The 20,138-nt window shown below is 38.9% G+C and overlaps 2 protein-coding genes across 2 annotated transcripts; one reads left to right on the top strand and one right to left on the bottom strand.

Moving 5' to 3' along the window:
- The first annotated feature begins 4,567 nt into the window (after positions 1-4,567).
- LOC102544756 (olfactory receptor 51H1-like) lies at positions 4,568-5,524 on the top strand. The gene has a single exon (XM_006203575.1). It carries the CDS (start codon positions 4,568-4,570, stop codon positions 5,522-5,524), a length of 957 nt encoding a protein of 318 aa, XP_006203637.1.
- A 7,348-nt stretch (positions 5,525-12,872) lies between these two features.
- Positions 12,873-13,772, bottom strand: LOC102545026 (olfactory receptor 51H1). Its single transcript, XM_015238353.3, is given in 3 exon segments — positions 12,873-13,121; positions 13,124-13,304; positions 13,306-13,772. Coding segments are annotated over 3 exon segments (897 nt in total).
- Positions 13,773-20,138: the final 6,366 nt, after the last annotated feature.

Below are 20,138 nucleotides of genomic sequence, written 5' to 3' on the forward strand. Positions count from 1 at the left end.
TTCTTTGAGTCTCATATTTTTTATGGGCTCTCATATATACAAATTAAATTTGTTTTTCTCTTGTTAATTTGTTCTATGTTAATTTAATTATTAGACCATCCAAAGAACCTAGACGGGAAGAAGGAAAAAGTTTTCTGCCCCTGCAGTGGCCACCAGGCAGATACATATAATTTTTTGGAACTCATCATAAGGATCAGTATCAGAGATACAGGCCTGGAAGAAATCTGCTTATATATGGAGTTGAATATATGTATATGTAATATTATATATTGAATTTTTATATGCATATATATTATATAATATGTGTATATATGAATTCAATTGTCAAGAAAGAAGGTAGAATGAGAAAAGCAAGTGATCAGGTAGGAAATGAAGTCAAAGACACTGGGACTGGAGTGAGGTTACTACTGAACTTGGGAAAAGGCAATTTACTGAAAGGCTGGGAAGAAAAGGGTAAGTGTGAGTGTATTTCAAGAAGCATCTAAGAGGTAAGCAACAAAGATATATTTATTGTATAGCACAGAGAATTATAGTCATTATCTTGTAGTGACTTTTAATGGAGCTTAATCAGCAAAAATTCAGTCACTATGCTGTACACCTAAAATGATATCATATTATAAATCAACTGTCAACATCAGGAAGTCCAGAACATACCTGGGGCAGTGAGGAGCCCCTGCTCTGTTATTTCTATCCTGAGTAATTTCTATAGCTAAATTACTACAATTATGTCAACGATCTGGGTCAGTCCCCAGTGTGATCCTCTTTTCTCTTTGGAATGATTAGGATGATAATACCATATCCATGTCACAGGAGTGTTGAAGGCATGATGGTGATGTATAAAGCAAACGTATGACTGATAATGCTCAGAAATTATACTAGATATTACTACTGCTATTATTAATGTTACTGCTACTGATGATGCTATTATTATTATTCAGAGGGCAAGTAGGGACTGTAGAATTATCTGCAGATGATAATTGGATATTGTGGAAAATTCGTTGTCCTTTCTGTTTATTAATGGCTTCCTCAAGAGCCTCTTGCCTTCCTTTTGCACAGAGCACGATTAGACTTATTAAGTTGATACTGAAAACTGAAAATACACAGGTGAAATATCAGGAAAACTTAATTCATTAGAGAATCATTTCAATTTTAGAATCTCTTTTGAATGGGAAAACCATGGAGTCAACTTTCTTTGGAATATTTTTCTTACTTTTGCTGTGTTTTGAAAAAAATAAAGGCAACTGTCATTCATTTCAGGGCATGGAAAGAGTGAGATAGCTAAGACGGCCCTAACAGAGTGTGATTGGGTACTGACCAGCCTTTGAAACCCCCAACCTTCAAACACACACACACACACACACATTTTCCTACTAGCCTCCCCAATACTATCTTAATTCCCAGACATGAGAATCTAGGAGGTGATTTTACAGCCCTGGAGAGACCTCCTCAATCTTGGAAGCTCCAGGGAATAAGCCTGTTCACTGATCTGTGAAACTCTCCTTGGTATGGTAGGGGAGGAGTTTTGGGGCAGCCCGGGAAATTAAAGTCCGCATGTAACTAATGGTTTTGCCCAGAAAACCTCAGGCTGCTAGAGAACCCTCTTCCAGGTAGGGATACTCTGAGCAACAAGGTAAGTTTTAGAGCAAAATCAGAGGATACAACTGCATTATCAACAGAATATCTTAAGCTATCATTACTAAAGTTTCAAATGGTCCCCCAACCACTTCTTTTTGTGTCCCCTTATCTCTCTTTTGTCTTTTATTCTCCAACCCAAGCACTTCATTCCTTGCATTCTTGCCTAGTTTCTCATTTGCGCTAGCTTTTAGGGAAAGATGTAAAGACTTCTTTAAACTCAGGGTTAGAAAGTCACCTTTTTCTAAGAGGTGGACAGGTGTCTGATCCTTTGTGCTGAGTGCATCACCTTAGAAATTAGGGAACTCCCAGTCTCTGGAACTAATAGGCAGAAATGTCATCTATAGAATACTGCATGAATGTTTCTGTATCAGTAAGATATTGGACTTAAAAACTTTTTTCATCTAGAACCCTAGAATGATTGGAGTTTGGGGATTTTCCTCTTGAGAAGGGAATTTATGGCTCTACCATCAGGTGAAGGGTGGTCACAATTACTCTGTAGGTCTGGAAGGCTTTTCTTCCTGTCTCCTTAGGTCCTGCCTGCCTATCATATGTCTTCACATAATAGAGAAATTTTATAATTTTGTTTTATTGTTCACCTCCTTCAACTTGGGATCTATAATGAGGTCATATAGCTTGTGGAAGCCTATGGGGCAGAAATAAAACACTTTACACAGTTTTTTTTCCATTAATGTGGCAGTTGGACAGCAGAGGATCAGGACTAGGTGAAACTTTCAAAAGAAGAACTTGGGATCTAAGAGCTAATCTTCAGGGGATAGATTTGAACTTCACCTGTTTTCTAGATTCTGGGCAATACTGATGAAGAACAAAATTTAAGGACATGTATTAGGGAATAAGCATCTTGGCCAGGAGATGTAATTTTGACTTTGTCTCCTCTAATTGAACCCTCATGCTCCCAGTGCACTTAGTAATAATTTTCCTTTCTCCTCTCTTCTCATCTGTTTTCCTACTAACTAGGTTTTTGACTCAGGGCAAGTCATTTTCTTTAGCTAGGCTTTGATGTCTTTATTAGTAAAATGTGAAATAGGTCAGCTTTTACTTCTGCTATTCTTTGAATTTATGTTGTTCTCTTTTTATTCCTTTTCTCTCCTTCTCTCCCCACTTTATTTTCTTTCCCCCTCTTTCGTTTACCTCTTAAAATTTTCTCTCATTTCCACTCCATTACAATCACTTGAAAAACTTAATAAACATTTTCTTTCTCAAAACTCACTAAAACAAACAAAAAACTAAAACAAAAGTTTACTGGGAGGGCAGAAAATGGATGTTGCCTAAAAGTCCAGAGTCTTTTGAACCAACAGCCAACTATCTTACATAAGAGCAATGGAAAGAAATGAATACTTTATAAAAATAGAAAAAATGCCCTGGCTACGGCTGGGAAAATCTGAATCAGAAATCTTTGAAAGAGGATGTTTTGGGAGACTTCAGAAACAGTTATGATATGTTTCTGATTCCACACAAGCATCCATCAGCCAGAGATGTATACATCGCCTGGGGCTGAGACACTCAATATTTGCAGAGCAGAGGGTGAATAATTCAAAAATTATAAGGGACATAAAAGCAAATGTGCTTCTTTGCTGATAGAAGAGAATCTATCAGTTTTCACTTCCACCAACTGCAACAAACTCTGGCCAAAAAACAAGAAAGAAGCAAATGAAAAACCCAGTACCAGCACTGAGAACATGGGGATGTGCTCCCAGTACTCATAATAAAAAAGCACACAGTTTGCTTACTAAGGCCTCTTGGTTATATTCCTCACACTGCTCCTATGGAGTAGGCACTATTGCCCATGTGTTACATAGATAGGGCTAGACTGAGGAGCAAGGGAAGCTAGAATTCGATTACAAGACGTGTGGATCTGGAGTCTATGTTCCTAATACTCCCTTGCCTCTTAGTCAACTTGATTCTAATCAGCTGATGAAGGCAGCTGAGGAGTGTCTTAAGGTTTGAGAGCTTTTCAAAGACAGTATGCTCTACCTCGAATTGGCATTCATGTTGAAAGTTGATTGAGTCCCTCAGGGGGCCCTTTGGAATAAATGTAGTTACTGATTCTGGTCATATGAGCATGTCTTCCAGATCTCTACTAGGGCCTCTATACTGACTCTCTGAGTGTAACAGGGCACTGTGAATGCTCACTGTGCCTTAGTAATACAATTTCCAGATGATCCTGATTGGGGTGAGCCCTGGGGACTTCAATTCCTTTTGGACGAAATATGTTAGTCTAAAACAAAGAATTGTAGTTGTCACTTTCCTAAATATAACTTACTTACCCTTCTACTAAGATTTCATTAGATTTGACACGACAAGTACCTTTCATTTCCCGTCATTAGAAGTGGCAGTCTGAGGCTCCTGGGTTGAGAATGATTCTGAGGCCACATCCAGGCTCAGAGGAAATGAAGGAGGGTTATGGTCAAAAGAAGGCCTGGGCATTTCTAGCCCTGCCCTATATATGCAATCTGTTGTCTTCATGAGAGTTCTGGGCAAAAGCAGTGTGATGGGTGGACATAGCATCCTTTGTGAGGAATCCACCAATTTATACTTAATATCAATTCTGTCTTAGTTACTGTGTCCTCAGCCTCTGACTCAAAAGCTTGTAAGGAATTGATTAGAAAGAGAGAGAAGAGGACAGGGAAAGCAATACATTTTACTAACAATGCATTGGCACTCCAGTGTGTGCTTTAAATTGAATATGGGACTTATTTGACTTGGGTGAGTCTTTTCTTTTGGGCCAGTAGATATTCCTTGGAGCAGTAATTTCAGGGATTCAGTCCTCTCTGACAGTCTCTCCCACCTATGTGAAGATAAAATGGCTCTACTCCCAGGAAAGTCAGATTCTAATCCTTGTCACTATATTTTTAGGAAGACATCCATCAGGATCTCACAAGTCCCCTCCTCATGCCTAGGTCACATTGATGTCATGGCAGATCATAACCACTCCCACTTCCAACACCTTTACCTTGTCTTAGCTGGAATTCCAGGGCTCGAACAAAAGCATCACTGGATGGCATTCCCACTGGGTGCTCTATATGTCATTGCCCTCTTTGGCAATGGTGTCATCATCTCTACTATCAAGTCTGACTTGTCCCTGCATGTGCCCATGTACTACTTTCTGTGTATGCTGGCATTGGCAGACATGGGACTTGCCTTGTGTACTATGCCCTCTATGCTAGGCATATTTTGGTTTAACTACAAGTCCATTGTTTTTGATGCCTGCCTCGTTCAGATGTACTTCATCCATACCTTCTCAGCCATTGAGTCTGGTGTGCTGGTAGCCATGGCCTTTGATCGGGTTGTGGCAATCTGGAAGCCCCTCAGGTATAGCGCCATCCTAACCAGTGGTGTGGTCTGCAGAACAGGGGCCGTCATCTTGACAAGGGCAGTCTGCGTGGTCTTCCCTGTGCCTTTCCTCATCAAGCGGCTCCCCTTCTACGGCTCCACCCTCCTTTCTCACTCCTTCTGCCTCCACCAAGATGTCATGCGCCTTGCCTGTGCCAGTACCCGTGTCAACAGTCTCTATGGCCTCATTGCTGTCATCTTCACCAAAGGTTTGGACTCCCTCTCCATCCTCCTCTCCTACATTTTCATACTCAGAACAGTAATGGCAATTGCCTCAGGGGAGGGCCGGCTGAAGGCGCTCAACACCTGTGTTTCACACACCTGTGCTGTGCTCATCTTCTATGTGCCACTCATTGGAGTGTCTGTCATTCATCGTTTTGGAAGGCACCTTTCACCACTGACTCATGCCCTCATGGCTAATGCCTACCTCCTTGTACCCCCTGTGCTAAACCCCATAGTCTATACGGTGAAGACCAAAGAGATACGGAGGAAGATCATCCAGATATTTGTTCAAACCAAGGTCACTGCAGGGGGTTAGGGTCTGCCAGCTGGAGAGAGGGAGAATCTATTCTGTAAAGGCTCAACAATGACTATGACAAAAAATAAAGATTTCTACTTTTTCCCATGTTCTGTGTGATTTGAATTGGGCAAAGAGAGAGTTCCCTGCTCTCAGAACATACTTCCTTTCCTGTACCAATTCATCTTTTGCCCAGTTTAGAAAGAGTGGCATCTATAGGAACTGTTCAATGGACTGTCCTGTGGCATATAAAAGCAGGGAATATTACTAATTTCACTTTTTAATAACTCTTTTGAACATAAATAGGCCACAAGTTTTATGCCTTTTAAATGAAAACTCATTGAATTTATTTAATTTAACATTCTAACTCAAGAGTTAGGAATGGCCTCCATTAGCTTAATAGGGGAAAATGAACTATACTCATTAAATAATAAGAGAACACCTGGGGATAATGCATTATTAAATAAAATATGAGTTAGAAGGATGATCAAATTTTAGGATTAAGAATATAAATGCATATAACTGAGCAGGGGCCAACCATATTGCATAACTCGGGATCAACAGATTGAGGGTGACTTTTAGCTCTTCCATGAGTGACACTGGGTACTCTCTTCCCCTCTCCTAGTGGCAATTTCTTTATTTTTAAAATGGAAATATTATCACTTAACGTTCAGTATTGTCATGAAAATAAATTTAATCATATAAGGACAATTACTTGTGAACTACAGAATGCTGTGTGATTATAGAGAGCCAAAAATATTGAATGCATAAGAATAAGAGAACGTGTATTTCAGACTGTCCACTAAGTAAAGGACACAGTGCCAGAGCCTTTTACATGTTGTCTTATTGAATAACTACAGTCTCCCTGTGAGGGATTTCCAGATGAAGATATCAAGTCTCAGAGCAGTTCACTTGCTGGCTAAGGCTCAGCCGGGCAGACTTCCTGGGGGAATCCTGGACACTATCCATATTGTGGGAGACAGGGAAAATGGGTGAGGCAGATTGAGATGACACTCAGAGTAGAAGGTTAAAAAACCACTATGAGTTTTATTTGAAGACAAAGCATATGACGTAGGAGAACAAAGGCACATGTATGCAGTGAGCTGTCTATATTCCTTTACATGATCCAAATCACCTTTCCTAAAATATTTACCACTTGATTGTAAAAATATAACATAAAAAATTCTTTGCATCTTTCGTGGTGACAGTATCTACTACTCAAATTGGTAGCTATTTTAGAAGTCTGTTAGGGTAGACACTAGCTTAGCTGAGACTCATTTAGTAAGACTGTGAGTACAAGAAAAGAGTATTTCCATTTTAATACTCCTTTCACGTTCACCAGGTCTTTCTGAGTTAATTTTAGATAGGTTCACACGCACACACACCCCAAATTATTTTTTTCTTAACTCTATAAGAAACAAGAGCACATTGCAGACAATTAATAAAATAATATGAGTGCTAAATATCATTTAAACCTTCTGGGCTTTGTGGGGAGAGTGGAGCTCTACCACCCCTGGAGGAACTTGTTAAGAGCTTGTCAACACTATTATAGCCCTGGGTCTGGAGCAGGAATTGCCAGCAGTTGTTGTTAAGAGGCTAGGTCTCAACCTGCTCTTTCCAGCATGAGGGGCAAGGTCCTAGAAACAGTGCAAAGTGACCAATATCCTCAGGGGATGAACAAAACTCTTTGAGGACTTTCAGGTCTTGGGTGTTTTCACCCAATGCAGTGACTCAACTGATGCCCCCAATCTCTAGATCATACTGTCCATTTTAGAGACAGACAGAATGCCCTGCATAGCTGTTGTCTGCGGTGCCATAAGTACATAAAGGCTGACCTCAGACGCAAGGGTACAGATGAGGGAGTTTGTGGTTTCCCTATACCCCTTTCCGTCTCCTTCACGTTTCTCCTTTGAAGATAAGGATGATGAAAGCTGCAGCATCAGCAGCTCCAGCAGCAGTAGTCCTGGGCGTGTTGCCATCCACTAAACAATAACTCCGTAACTCATATTTTAAATACTGCCTCATTACACCCAGAATTAAATATATTGTGAGTAAATATATTGAGAGCAAGGGCTTGGGTTTATCCTGCCTCTGCTACTTACAACTGTGTAATACAGATAAGACACCAAATTTATTCAATGCCACTTGTTCTAACCTACAAAATCTGGATGGGACAAGTGCTTATTTTATAGGGTTATGAATATTAAAGGAGTTGTGAAGGCTTGGTCCAGGACCTGGAAATGACAAGCATTCAATAAATTGGTATTATTACTGTTGTTGTTATTATTCTCAATTAAAAAAAATACTTAAGTACAGAAAAAAGGGTAGTGTAATGATGGAGACAAGCATGTAAACAGCAGGGATGCTTTCTAGGTGCCTATGGGAGCTCCTGGAAAGTGGGATGTACCATCTGCCTTCCCAGATGAAGATGGTCCAAGGTCAGCATGTTTTTGAGTTTGTTGATATGTGACTTTAATCCTTTTAGTGCCTTGACTATCCTCTAATCAGAGCCCCAAGGCTAAATTCATAGGGCCAGATATAATTTCAAATTCTTCCTCTTTATTAGCTTCAGGAATGTAGATAGACTATTACTTCTTTTTATCCTGTTCAATAACCTGAGTTTTGCTCTTTGCAATGTCAAAAAAACCAAAACAAAACAAAACAATAGCTCCAATTTTATCTGAAGTCTTTCATTTGGCTTCTACGTCAGCTCCCTGATGCACATATCCCACTCTCAAAATCAGAGACTGCGGTAGACAAAGTAATGGACTTCCACAAATTTCCATGACCTGATCCCTGGAAACTGTGAAAATATGATGTTACGTGGCAAAGGAGAATTAAGATTACAGAATTTAAATTGCTATAAAAATGACTTTAAGATAAAGTGATTATCCTGGATTACATGGGTGGAGCTGGAGTAATCACAAGGGTCCCTTAGCCCTAGAAGGGGGAGGCGGAAGATCAATGTCAGAGTGATGTGCTGGAAGAATGACTTGACTTGCTGTTGTCAGCATTGAAAGAGGTCACAAAGCAAAGAATAAGACCAGCTTCTAGAAGTTGGAAAAATAAGAAAATGAATTCTCCCCTGGAGCCTCCAGAAACACTGCCCTGTTGACAATCTTGATTTAAGCCTAGAGAAACCCATTGTAGACTTCTGACTTGTAGAATGGTAAGATAATAATTCATGTTGTTTTAAGCCACTAAATTTGTGGTAATTTGTTATAGCAGTGGCAGGAAACTAATACAGTGTTGAAGATGAAGAAATAAAGGTGGCACTTTGTGTACAGATAGGCACACTTCTAGGCTTATCTCCTCGTTCTTTCTATTTGAATTTGTGCTTAAGCTCTATGTAGTCACCCTGGTGCCAAACACTCTGTACTTTTTGAACAGCAGTGTCCACTGTCCTAATGAAAAGAAGCATTGCTTTAGAAAATAGCTCTTGAGTAATCACAATTTAAAAGTAGAAAGAAATACAGGCAATCCTGTATTAGGTGGATTGCAACAGGCTTTGGGATGCAATGTCATCCCATTTATATATATTTTCTTATCTATATTTTCATAGATAAGTATCACATATCATTTGAAAAATGCACACATGGAGATACAAACAAGAATGTGTAACCACTTTCAATCATGCATGTGCTTCCATATAAATCCATCCAAATAGATGTGTACCCCCACAGAAACACACACATTCACACCACACAGCAGTGGGATGGATTCACACATGTGAATTCACACATCTAAACACGTGTGCATACATACTTTACCACCAGAATGCTGACACATTCGCTTATACAACTGTATAAAAGCCAATGTATTTTTAAACACTCTTGAAACCTCATAGAGGTAGATATTCCTAGACCCACATAACCCCACCCATACTCTATTCATATACACAGGTATATACACACATTAAAAAGTCCATATAGTGACATATAAGAACACCTGTTCTTGGCTCATTCCATACCAGGGCTGCTGGGCTGAGGGAAGAAGGAAAACTTTTTCTAAAAACTAGGTGAAAAAAAAAATTAGTGAAAAAAAGGGGTATGGATAATGAATATCCATAGAGGTAGAGTGCATGCTTAGCATGCATGAGGTCCTGGGTTCAATCCCCAGTATCTCCACTAAAAAAAAAAATTAGGAAAAACTAGGTGATGTTAATATACATATACTTGCCATCATTAGTGTCAGAGCTATTTTTTGCTCAGATTGAAATTAACCTTGAGAGAGTTTGAACTCTATTACTAAATCTAGGGTCTGGATAGCAGTTTAATTCATTTCGAGAATGAGCAGCTTAGAAGAAAACATAGCTTAGAATCTGAAACTAGATACAATATTTATTGTCTTTTCTTAACAATTGCAATTTTAGAAACTGTGGGGGGACCTATATATGAAAATGACAATACATTTGCATAATTTGTCCTCTTCTTGGATAGTAACAACAAATCTAACAATAGGACTAATTAACATAATAACACAACCCCCATGGGCGATATTTTGCTACCAAGAGATGCACAGTGGCTCAGTTCCAAGAGCAAGCATCCCCAGGGACAAACCAGAGTGATTACCAGGGACGTGGATGACAGAGGCCAGTCAAAGACAGAATCAAAGACTTAGTTTCTGGATGGGTGCCAGTATGTTTTTGAATGTTATATAAATGGAGACTGTTCATACCTTTAAAGAAATGGAAAGTGATTACTGTGGCGAAAAGTAAGACCGCTCTATTTTAGTCCCCTTGCAAATGTAAGATCCATGTTTGTATCAGATTTATGAGGGTGAGATGGGATGGGGGGTACTTTCCTTACAAGGAAGAAAATGGTAAGCCCAGGAGACAATATGTCCAACTACATCTTAAAAGAATTAAAGCAAAGATTGTGTGGGATTTTGTCCTATATCAAAACCTCCATTTAGAGATTTTGCAAAGGCAGTTAAAAATCAAGAATTCGATCTTGAGAGAGAAAGGGAGAAGGAGACAGAGGGAAAGAGAGACAGAGATCCACATGGACTCCATTTTAAAGCCATTGGAATGAATGGCAACTTGGAGAAAGAAATTTACTGAGGCAACAGAAGGACAAGGGGAGAACTTGGAGAAATATCCACATCATGTGTGAAAGGAAGAAGTGAAGGAAGGCAGGTGAGGAAACAGGAGAAGGTGGAAAGAGGAGATGGTGGTTGGGTGCCCTGAAATCAGCAAAGAGATTAAAAGCAGGAGACTTTAAATATGTGTAATTTATCCAAATACATCAAGTTGAAGGAGGGCTGGGGAGAAATACTGACTTCTTATTTTGAAAGAGATCTGACCCATTGAAAACATCACTTTCATGCTGCAGTGGAGACACACTCAGACTGCAGGAGCTGGAGAAGGGAGTGCACAGTGAGAACGTGGAGTATGCGGGTATTCCTAGGAAAGAATTTCGGCTTTTCATCTTGCCACTACATGGCCCCATTGCAGAATCAAAGAAAATGTCATTCAATGGGTACTTTCTGTTAATTGCCTCTGTTACCACAGTATTTGAACATTGTAAATATAATCCATGGGGGGCTGGCTTTTATCTTTAGTCTAGAGTGGTAGTTTTCAAGTTTTGGGTTATGCAACTGTATAAGAAAAAAGGCGGATGCTCCTTAATATATTAATTCATTCAAAATTGTATACAGGGACCACTGTACTAATATACTACATCTATGCTAACACATTAAGAAAAATAACATTTTGGAAGGATAAGATGAATTTAAATATAAATAAAAGCTCTATTATTTTTTCCTTGTAGGCGAATTGATGATAATGTGTCCTGTCTGGGATTCACATTTTCCATTTAGATATCTATATCTATAGCTATATAGAGAGAGGACTCGGCTGATATCTGTATTGCACAAGCCACCAATTTTCAAGTAATTATAACATTGAAAATGAAAACTCCATTATCAGTCTTGCAATTTAAGTCTAAATCTGCCTCTCCATCTTGTTTCATCTTGGCAAGATGAACTTCTTCCTTACGGTTTCTGCAATATTGAGTCCTAGTTTCTGTCTCATACCTCCGTGCCTTAGAATCACTGTGGTTCCTTCCTTCTTTCTGGAATTTGCTTGCAAGCCTAGGACACCCTGAGCCACGACTCTAGGCTCAATTCACAGGCTTCAGAATCAACAGAGCTACATCTGAATCTATTTCTTCCACTTAGAAACTGTATGACTTTGAGTAAGTTGCTTACTGCTCTCAATCTCATTTCCTCATGTGTAAAATGTGAAAACACCTATTCTCAAAGATTGTTGGGAGAATTAATTGAGAGACTATCTGAGGACAACCAGCACTATTCGTATGAGCAAATTAAATGTGATACTGTAATTAAATACCTACTTGACTTGTAATTGTGTACATATTCCCTTACAGAGAAATATGCCCGGGATTGAGCAGAAAATTGGTGCATTTTTCTGTGTCTTCAGGGTCTAGCAACATGGCTGGCATTTCATTAGTGTTAAATGTATATTTACTGAATGAGTAATACCCCTAGCAACTTGGTTGTGTAATGATTAACAAAATACTTAAAGCAGGTATGAGCATCAGTGCAGAGACACGTCGCATTTGACATACTTATTCCCACACATGTGTACGCTGCTTTCTTAAACATCTTCCCACCGCTGAAAGTTTCTACTTGTCTTCATACAAGGCCCAGCAGTAATTTTACTTGTTAAAGTTTTGCTAGGTCCTCTTGTATAACAAGCAAAATAGACTTCACTCATGCTAGGTAGGTTAAAAGAGTAAAGGCATGACACCTATTATTTTACTAAGTATGTGGCAGGAAACTAGAAACATTGTAAGAATAAAGAAGTGATAATGCTTAAAAGAAAAGATATATATTAAGTAACCACAGATCTGTTTGTGTCAATTTTATCAAAGGCACTCTTTACCCAAAAAACATTATTAATAATGTAATAGCTTTCTTTGCTCTATTTTAAGAAAAAAAAAAGCCTCAGCGACTCATCTTTCAGCAGTACTACTGAGCTTCTTAAATTGTTCCTGATGTAAATATTATTTAATTGATAATTAAAGAAATAATATTTTTTAGCATTAGATGAATAAAAACTCATAAATGGTATCTGGATAAAAAGGTGATAATTTACGTGACCATTGATGCTCACCTCCAGTTTCCAAGAAGAAAATTATGTTAATTAAATTATAGTTTGTTTTGATACCATATATCAAAATGTATACATTCTAAAATGGAGTATATACAGAACAAGAATGACCTGTGTTTTATCTTCACCCACAAGCCTTGTCCACTTTACAACTTACCAGATGTGTATAATTTGACTGCATCATAACTACTGAAAATGCTACTTTATTTGCACCTTACATTTGAGTCCATTCCCCTAGGCTCTGTTCTTTCTTCTCTGGAACACATGGATGACCCGCCTCCGTATCTGTTTGGTCTTCACACTATAGACAATGGGGTTTAGCACAGGGGGCAGTAACAGATAGATATTGGCCATGAGTGTGTGCACTACTGGTGACAGATGCTTCCCAAATCTGTGGATCATGGTGACACCAATGAGAGGAACATAGAAGAGGAGCACAGCACAGATGTGAGAGAGGCAGGTGTTGAGGGCTTTGAGCCTTTCTGGAAGGCTCTGGAAGCAATGCCCAGCACAATCTTCAGGATGAGCAAGTAAGAGAAGAGAATGACCAGGGCATCAAGCCCCAACGTGAAGATGACGATGATGAGGCCATAGAGGCTGTTGATGCGGGTGCTGGCACAGGCTAGCCGCACTGCATCTTGGTGGAGACAGTATGAATGAGACAAGACAAACTGCTCGGGTGAGAACAGCTACTCCAATCTTGCCGATGACACCATGACTGAGGGTGGAAGCATAGCGCAGTGGGTCTCGGATGGCCACAAATCTGTCGAAGGCCATGGACACTAAGACTCCCGATTCTACCACTCCAAAACCATGGATGAAGAACATCTGAGTGATGCATACATCAAAGGGAATCTCAGGGGCATTAAACCAGAAGATGCTGAGCATGGAGGGCAAGGTGGACATGGAGAGACTAACATCAGTCAGAGCCAAGATAGAGAGGAAGTAGTACATAGGCTCATGGAGACTCTGATCTACCTTGATGACAGCTAGGATGGTACCATTTCCCAGGAGAGTTAGGGTGTAGAGAAATCCCAGGGGGAAGGCCATCCACGGGTTTTTGTCTGGCATCCCTGGAATACCTGTCAAAACGAAACTGTGGTGGTTGGCATGTGATGCATTAGAGTTCATCATGGTGCTCTCACCATCGGGTGAGGCTGGACTCTTCCACTTAGCTCACAGCTCCTAAACTGAAAATATGTTTTCATATAAGATAGGTAAATGGTTTTATGAATATATAAGTGGAATAGCAGAGGGGAGAACTCCATTAAAATCAGTGTCTGAGAAGTTTTTGCAACACTCTTTTTGCTTCTTAGACCATCACGCTAGATGGTGTCCTTTCCCTTGAATTTAATTTGTTTATCTGAAAACTGGAAGTAAGACTAAATACCTCGTGTTTAGATAGTCGAAAATTTGATTATCTCCTCCTTTAACAGTAGGTGAGGTTTGGCAGAAAGAAGGAGCAACGTGCAAGGACTTAATAGCATAGAGCATTTTAAATAATCAAACAACACTGAATTCACAATACTATTACCACACACACACACCAAACACAATGTCATTTCCATCACAAATTCACATCCACATAAATCCATGTGTATGTGTGTATATGTATATATATATATATGTATATTCTCAATACACATATATGTGTATATTCTTCCACATGCCTAGGTATCTGTCTCACTGTATTTATAATGACCTACATTTGTAAATAGACACCTTAGTGGATAAAACTGTTTAAATTAATATTTAATCTTCACAAATTTTGATAATTTATAATTTTCCATAACCTCATTTTAAAGCAGCAAGGGACAAATATTAAAGGTTATTGACTCAGATACGTAAGCTATCAGAGTAGCCACTCATAGGAGTTTTATTTTGAGAGTCTCCTAACACCCCCAAAACTTGGGACTATTCTTAAAAGCTCTTCTTTCATCAAACCAACACTTAACCAATTTCAAATCTGATTCCAAAACTTATGAAATTATTATCACCTTTCTTCCCTTTGTATAGCCAATAAATAGCAATAACCCATTTCTTCCAGGCACCCTAACTGATTGTCCTCCATTCACAAATGCTCCTTTGCAACAATTCTTCATTCTGCAGTCAGAATAAACTTTGGAAGTCTGGAATATGATTTATTCATCACAACCAAAAGCTCCTTTAAGAGATTCTGTTATACCCAGAACAGAGTCCTAAATCCTTATATCAGCCTTCAAAGTATAGCACAATTCATTCCCTGTCTACCTCTCTAGCACCAACTTATAACACTTCTTTCCCCTTTGGTCTCTTCAATCCAGCCAAATTTGCAGTGTTTAAGTTCCTGGATCTCAGTAAGATACTTATTGATAAGTGATTTCCACGTGTGTTCTTCCCTGTTCCTTATGCCTTTCTCCACCTGCTCTCAAGTTCCTCTTTGCCTAATGAAAGCCTATCTATCCTTCCCAAGTAAGTCTTTTCCAATTGCCCATAATAGTTTGACTTGTTAGTATGCATTTTTCATATTCTAGGCTTTTCCTTCTTATAAGTAAGTACACTTTATTAAACATTGCACATGTGTTTAATTCTCTGTCTCCTACTAGAATTGAACTCCCTGAAAGAAAGGAATATTTTCTGTTCATCACTTAGTAGACCATAAGCCATGCATATACAAGCTTTTCTATATGCATTGAATGAAGGAATGAAACAAAGAATAAATGAATTTGGATGACTTGCTTCTTTCTAGAAGTTCTACAAATCCTCAAGCTCCTCCTTGATTTTCTGCATGTGGCTTGAAAATCGTTAACCTAGATGAAAATCTCTTTTTCTAACAGGGCATAGAAAAAAAAAACATCTAAACGAGGGATCCTTGAAAGGTATTATGGTGTCTTTGTTCTCACCTAGGTACCTGTTGTAAGAAAGGAAAAAGAGGCACCTCAAGAGCAGTTCTGGGCGCCTGAGTCCATGCAGTGTAGGGGATGAGGGGGTGGGGTGCTGTCAGGTGCACAAGAGCAGGTGGGCTTCCAGGACTCATTCTGCCTCCTGTTTCTCTGCTGTGAGAGGAGAATTTGCTGTTTGGGAGACAACACTACAAAGAAATTATTTTGCAGATTCTGATCTGTTAGACACAGAGGAATCTGAAAGATTGTGTAGTCCACTCACAAAGGTTGTGTTGTTTATTGCAAACAGAATCCAGATGTCTTTCTAAATAAATCATGATGCACAGATCTAAACAAAGTACTTTGTGCTGCTGGTCTAACTCTCTGGAGTACTTTGAGGAAGGGGCTTTTTCATACTTTACACGGTAAGTGAGAGCCCTTCAGCTGGTTGGTCCTGCTGGTCCCTCTTCTCAATAGCTTTCACTTGGGGAGAATCAGTTGGCTCATCCCCACCGGATGTTTTCCTTGGAAAGACTTTCAAAATCTCTGATAGTCTTTGATTAAGTTCCCAGGGCCTGCTGAAGCACTGTTGTTCTATGGAAATAGTTGATTCTTATATTTTTCCATTTCTTTTTCCTGCTTTTGACTCTGTTTTTCTTTATCCGAATATCTTTTACCCACCCTCTCCTTTTTTTTTTTTTTTTGTGAAATCTCATTCCTCTCTCTATTCTCCATCTCTCTTCCATTCTCCCTGAATTTTCAGTCCCCTCCCTCCTCTAGCCTCCAATTTGGTCCTCATTTACTCTTCCATCCAATCTTTATGTCAATTTTTCTATGTAATAGACCCTTCCCTGCAGTATATGCCTTCTTATACTCTAATACCAACACCTCCATTTTACTTTTTTCCATCTTTTCTGTACCTCCCCACCACCCCATGACACTCTATAGACTCTTCTCATCTGCCTGTATCATTTCTCTCACTAGAAGTTTTATGAGGATTTAATGAAATACAGTACATAAATAACCCTACACAGAGCTTGCTACATGGAGGGCATGTAAAAAGATTTTAAGATTAATTTATTACCTATATCAACCTCTGTGCTCCAGTTTGGAATTGATTTGGCTCCTTTCCTTCCTGAGACTAGAAAAACAGAGCACTTATGAAGACTTCTCAAACTCTCAGGTGGTGTCTGAGCCATAGTGATTCCACATAATCTCACAATTCCCCTGAAGAAATCCCCTGAGGTGTGTTGTGTGGTGCCACCTGGGCTATCTCATCCCAGTTTCCCTAAGAATTCCAAACTCCTTCATCTGTCAAATTGTCCTTTCTTCCACCAACACTTATTTCAAATATTCCTTCATTTTGAATTTATTTGCATTCTCTCAACCAAGACTGAAGACAAAAGGATCTGCTTCTTTTCCCAAACCACACACACACAAACACTATATATATATATTTTTTTTTCACCTTATGTTATATCACTAAACAAGTCTTAGGATTGCAGCCCAGTTTTGGCCTAGGTCTTCTGACTCCAAAGCCAGTTTCAATCTCAGTGCTAACATAGTGTTGTGATTTGCATTGGAATAGGGTTAAAGTCTACTGCTGTTTCGGATGGGGAGAAGTATTGCCTGGACTCTCCATCAGGAACCCAGAAGACAGAGGTCTTTGAATTTTGGGGACTTCTTTGGTTCCCTGGGTTCTCATTCCAATATATAAAGTATGATTTCTTTAATTTGTTTTAATGTATTTTTCTGTAATGATATTTTCTTCATCAACAAGGTAATTCTTAAAATTACAGAAATAATTGGTGTCCATCAGTGTGTGCCTTTGGGTGGTCAGTCCTCAAAATGTCCACAGACCTCTTCATGCCCCTTTTGATCCTATGTCTTTTCCTTCATAGGCATATTTACAATTTAACAGCAGAAAACAAAAGTCAAATATAAATAATTCTTATTTTTTTTCCAGGCATAATAGAGAATGTATGGCAGAAGTTTATCTATTTATTTTTAATTTCTAAACCCATTTTCTTTCCAAGTGTATATTACGACCTACAGGAGACCAACTATACCATAAATGTTAAGGGCTAATGTTTTATAATAAGTTTTTCCATATATTTTCTAATATGAGTGTGTGACTGTATCTAGAAACGTATGATTTTCTGTATAGTTTTAGTTTTACATGAGATATATGTGCACATATATATATTTCTATAGATAAGCTTTTATTTTTATTTTATTGAAGTTAACTTTAAGTACCCCTGGCCGTTAAAGGTAATAAGTTAAAAGACAAAATCTTTACCCTCAACAAGTTTCTAATCTGTGAGAGTGTTTAACGGAACCCCCCCTCCGCCCCCATCTCTCTGAAGTGCTGTTAGAGACAAAAATAGACATACACAAAACGTTTGATCTGAGTGCTTGACAGGTGAATAGGACTCCCCTGAAGACATCAGGACTTGCCCCATTCATATCTATAGAACCTGACGCTCCTTTAGCATAACCTCACCCAGCAGACTCCCAGATTATTCTAACAAACAGAAGTTTCTATTAGCTGGAGCTCTACCGTATGAAGGGTCTGCCTCTCCGGATCCAAGATGAACAAAATTCAGCAGAAAGAGTAGAGTATGAAATCTGATACAATTTGCTTGAAATCGGTTTTAATTTTTCAGCTGTTTGATCTTAAAGCCATTAAACTTCTTATTGACTTAACATTCAGTCCAAGCGAAATTATCAAGTAGGAAGTTGATCTGGAGGTCAAGGCAGAATTCAGGCCTGAAGATATACTTTTGGAGGTCATCAGTGTATAGACGATATTTAACACAATGGGATTTGATAATAGCACTCAGTGGGAGAGTGGAACTAGATTAAAATATAGGGCAAAAGATCAAATAAGAGGGACACCAGCATTTAGTGATGTAGGAAGGAGATACACTGTCAAGGGTACTGAAGAGTGGAAATCAAAGCCAGAGGAAATCATGGTGTCATACACACACACACAGACAAAAAACCACACAGATAAGAACGTAACTCAATGTGGAGGCTATTTTCTACTGTATTGAATTTTTCTGCAATGGAGAGTAAAATGAGGAATGTTTAGCAATTATTAAGCTGGGTTTAGCAATAAGCAGGCCATGGGTGACATCTGCGAAGATAGCTTCAGTGGAGTGGGACTGAAGTGAACTGAGGACAGAACAGGAAAAAGTGGGAACAGGGACCACAGACCACAGTGTTTACTGTGAAGCAGAGGAAAGAATGAGACAATATATGGAAATAAGAGTGAGCTTTACTTTAACATTTTTCTTATTCCTTTCTTCCTTCTTTCCTTTTTTTAAAAGAGAGAATTACAAAGATTAGACAGTAAAGTGTATTTGTATTTTGATATAGCTAGTGAAGTACCATTCATGTAGGACTGAGATTGATTCAGATTTGCATTAGGGAAAACAACGGTAACTTTGAGATCAAGACAAAGAAAATCAATATGCCCAAAAGCCTGAATCTATGTGGTCTTTGGCCCTGGGAGCATCTCCAGCAAGACTGATGCTCTTGTCTCCAGAGGATCACACCGGAGGGAATTCTGGACTAGCTGCTTCTGGTTTTTAATGTCTGGCTCTACTGCTGTAGCTTTCAGCATCAGAAAGGGCTCTCATCTCCTAGACTGAGATCTGGGTGAGTTGGAGAACAACCTGAGACCTGGGCAGTGATCTTTGTAGGATGCTGTCACAGAATAGAGGGGATGGTAGTGTGGGCCATTTTTAGAAAATATTTAGAGATCAATATTGAGCGGTGGGAGTGAAGGAGGTCAGATCTGTTGAAGCCAATTTGCTGTTTGTTCTGCAATTTGAATTTGAAAAGTGAATCCTCTTCTTTACAAACAAATAGAACTTTTAAATACAATGATCAGAGCACCTCAATTTCACTTTCAGTTCTGGAATTTGGGTCAAGTTAGTTAACTTATCTGACCCTATTTTTTAACTCATGCATGCAGTGGCAATAATAAACAGTACTTTCCTCATAAAGTTTTCACGATCATTTAATGAGGCAGAATATGTAAAGGGGCTAAAAACAAAGCCTGTGACATAAATAAGCACTAAATAAATAGTACATGCTTTTATTATTAAAGGACTAAAATCATTTAAAATGTCTGCCCATTATCCCTTCCACTGTCTACCTATGACATCATATAAAGCTACTGCTTGTGATTTCTATGTATCTATAAAAAGCCTAGAATCACCGAAATCTCAGCAAGAAAATTTTTTTTCATTTCTTTCTTTTTTTAAATTAAAATAGAAATAACACTTCTAACTGCGGCTGTGAGAGTTAAGTGGAGAGTATGTTATTTTACCAAAGGCTAATTAGAGAAGCAACAAAAGCCCCTTAAAATTTTACCCTTCCCTTCTAAGTCCCAGCTCAAGGCAAATAGCAAATATATGCCTTCTCCAAGTGAGAGACTAGCCCATGGCTCCTACAGAGGACAAATCCAAGGAGCCAGAACTCGGCTTCAGCCTGAAGCTAAGACACTTTAAAAGTATAGGTTGAGTAACTTGGTGCAGACACTATGGAAAACAGTATGGATATTCCTTAAAAAACTAAAAATAGACTTACCATATGAGCCAGAAATCCCACTTCTGGGCATGTATCTGGA

The sequence above is a fragment of the Vicugna pacos genome, chromosome 10 (genome assembly GCF_048564905.1).
Source record: "Vicugna pacos chromosome 10, VicPac4, whole genome shotgun sequence".
Lineage (NCBI taxonomy): Eukaryota > Metazoa > Chordata > Mammalia > Artiodactyla > Camelidae > Vicugna > Vicugna pacos.

What these genes read in the sequence shown, in the direction of transcription:
- LOC102544756 (XM_006203575.1), top strand. Translation starts at nt 4,568, where the DNA reads ATGGCAGATCATAACCACTCCCACTTCCAACACCTTTACCTTGTCTTA.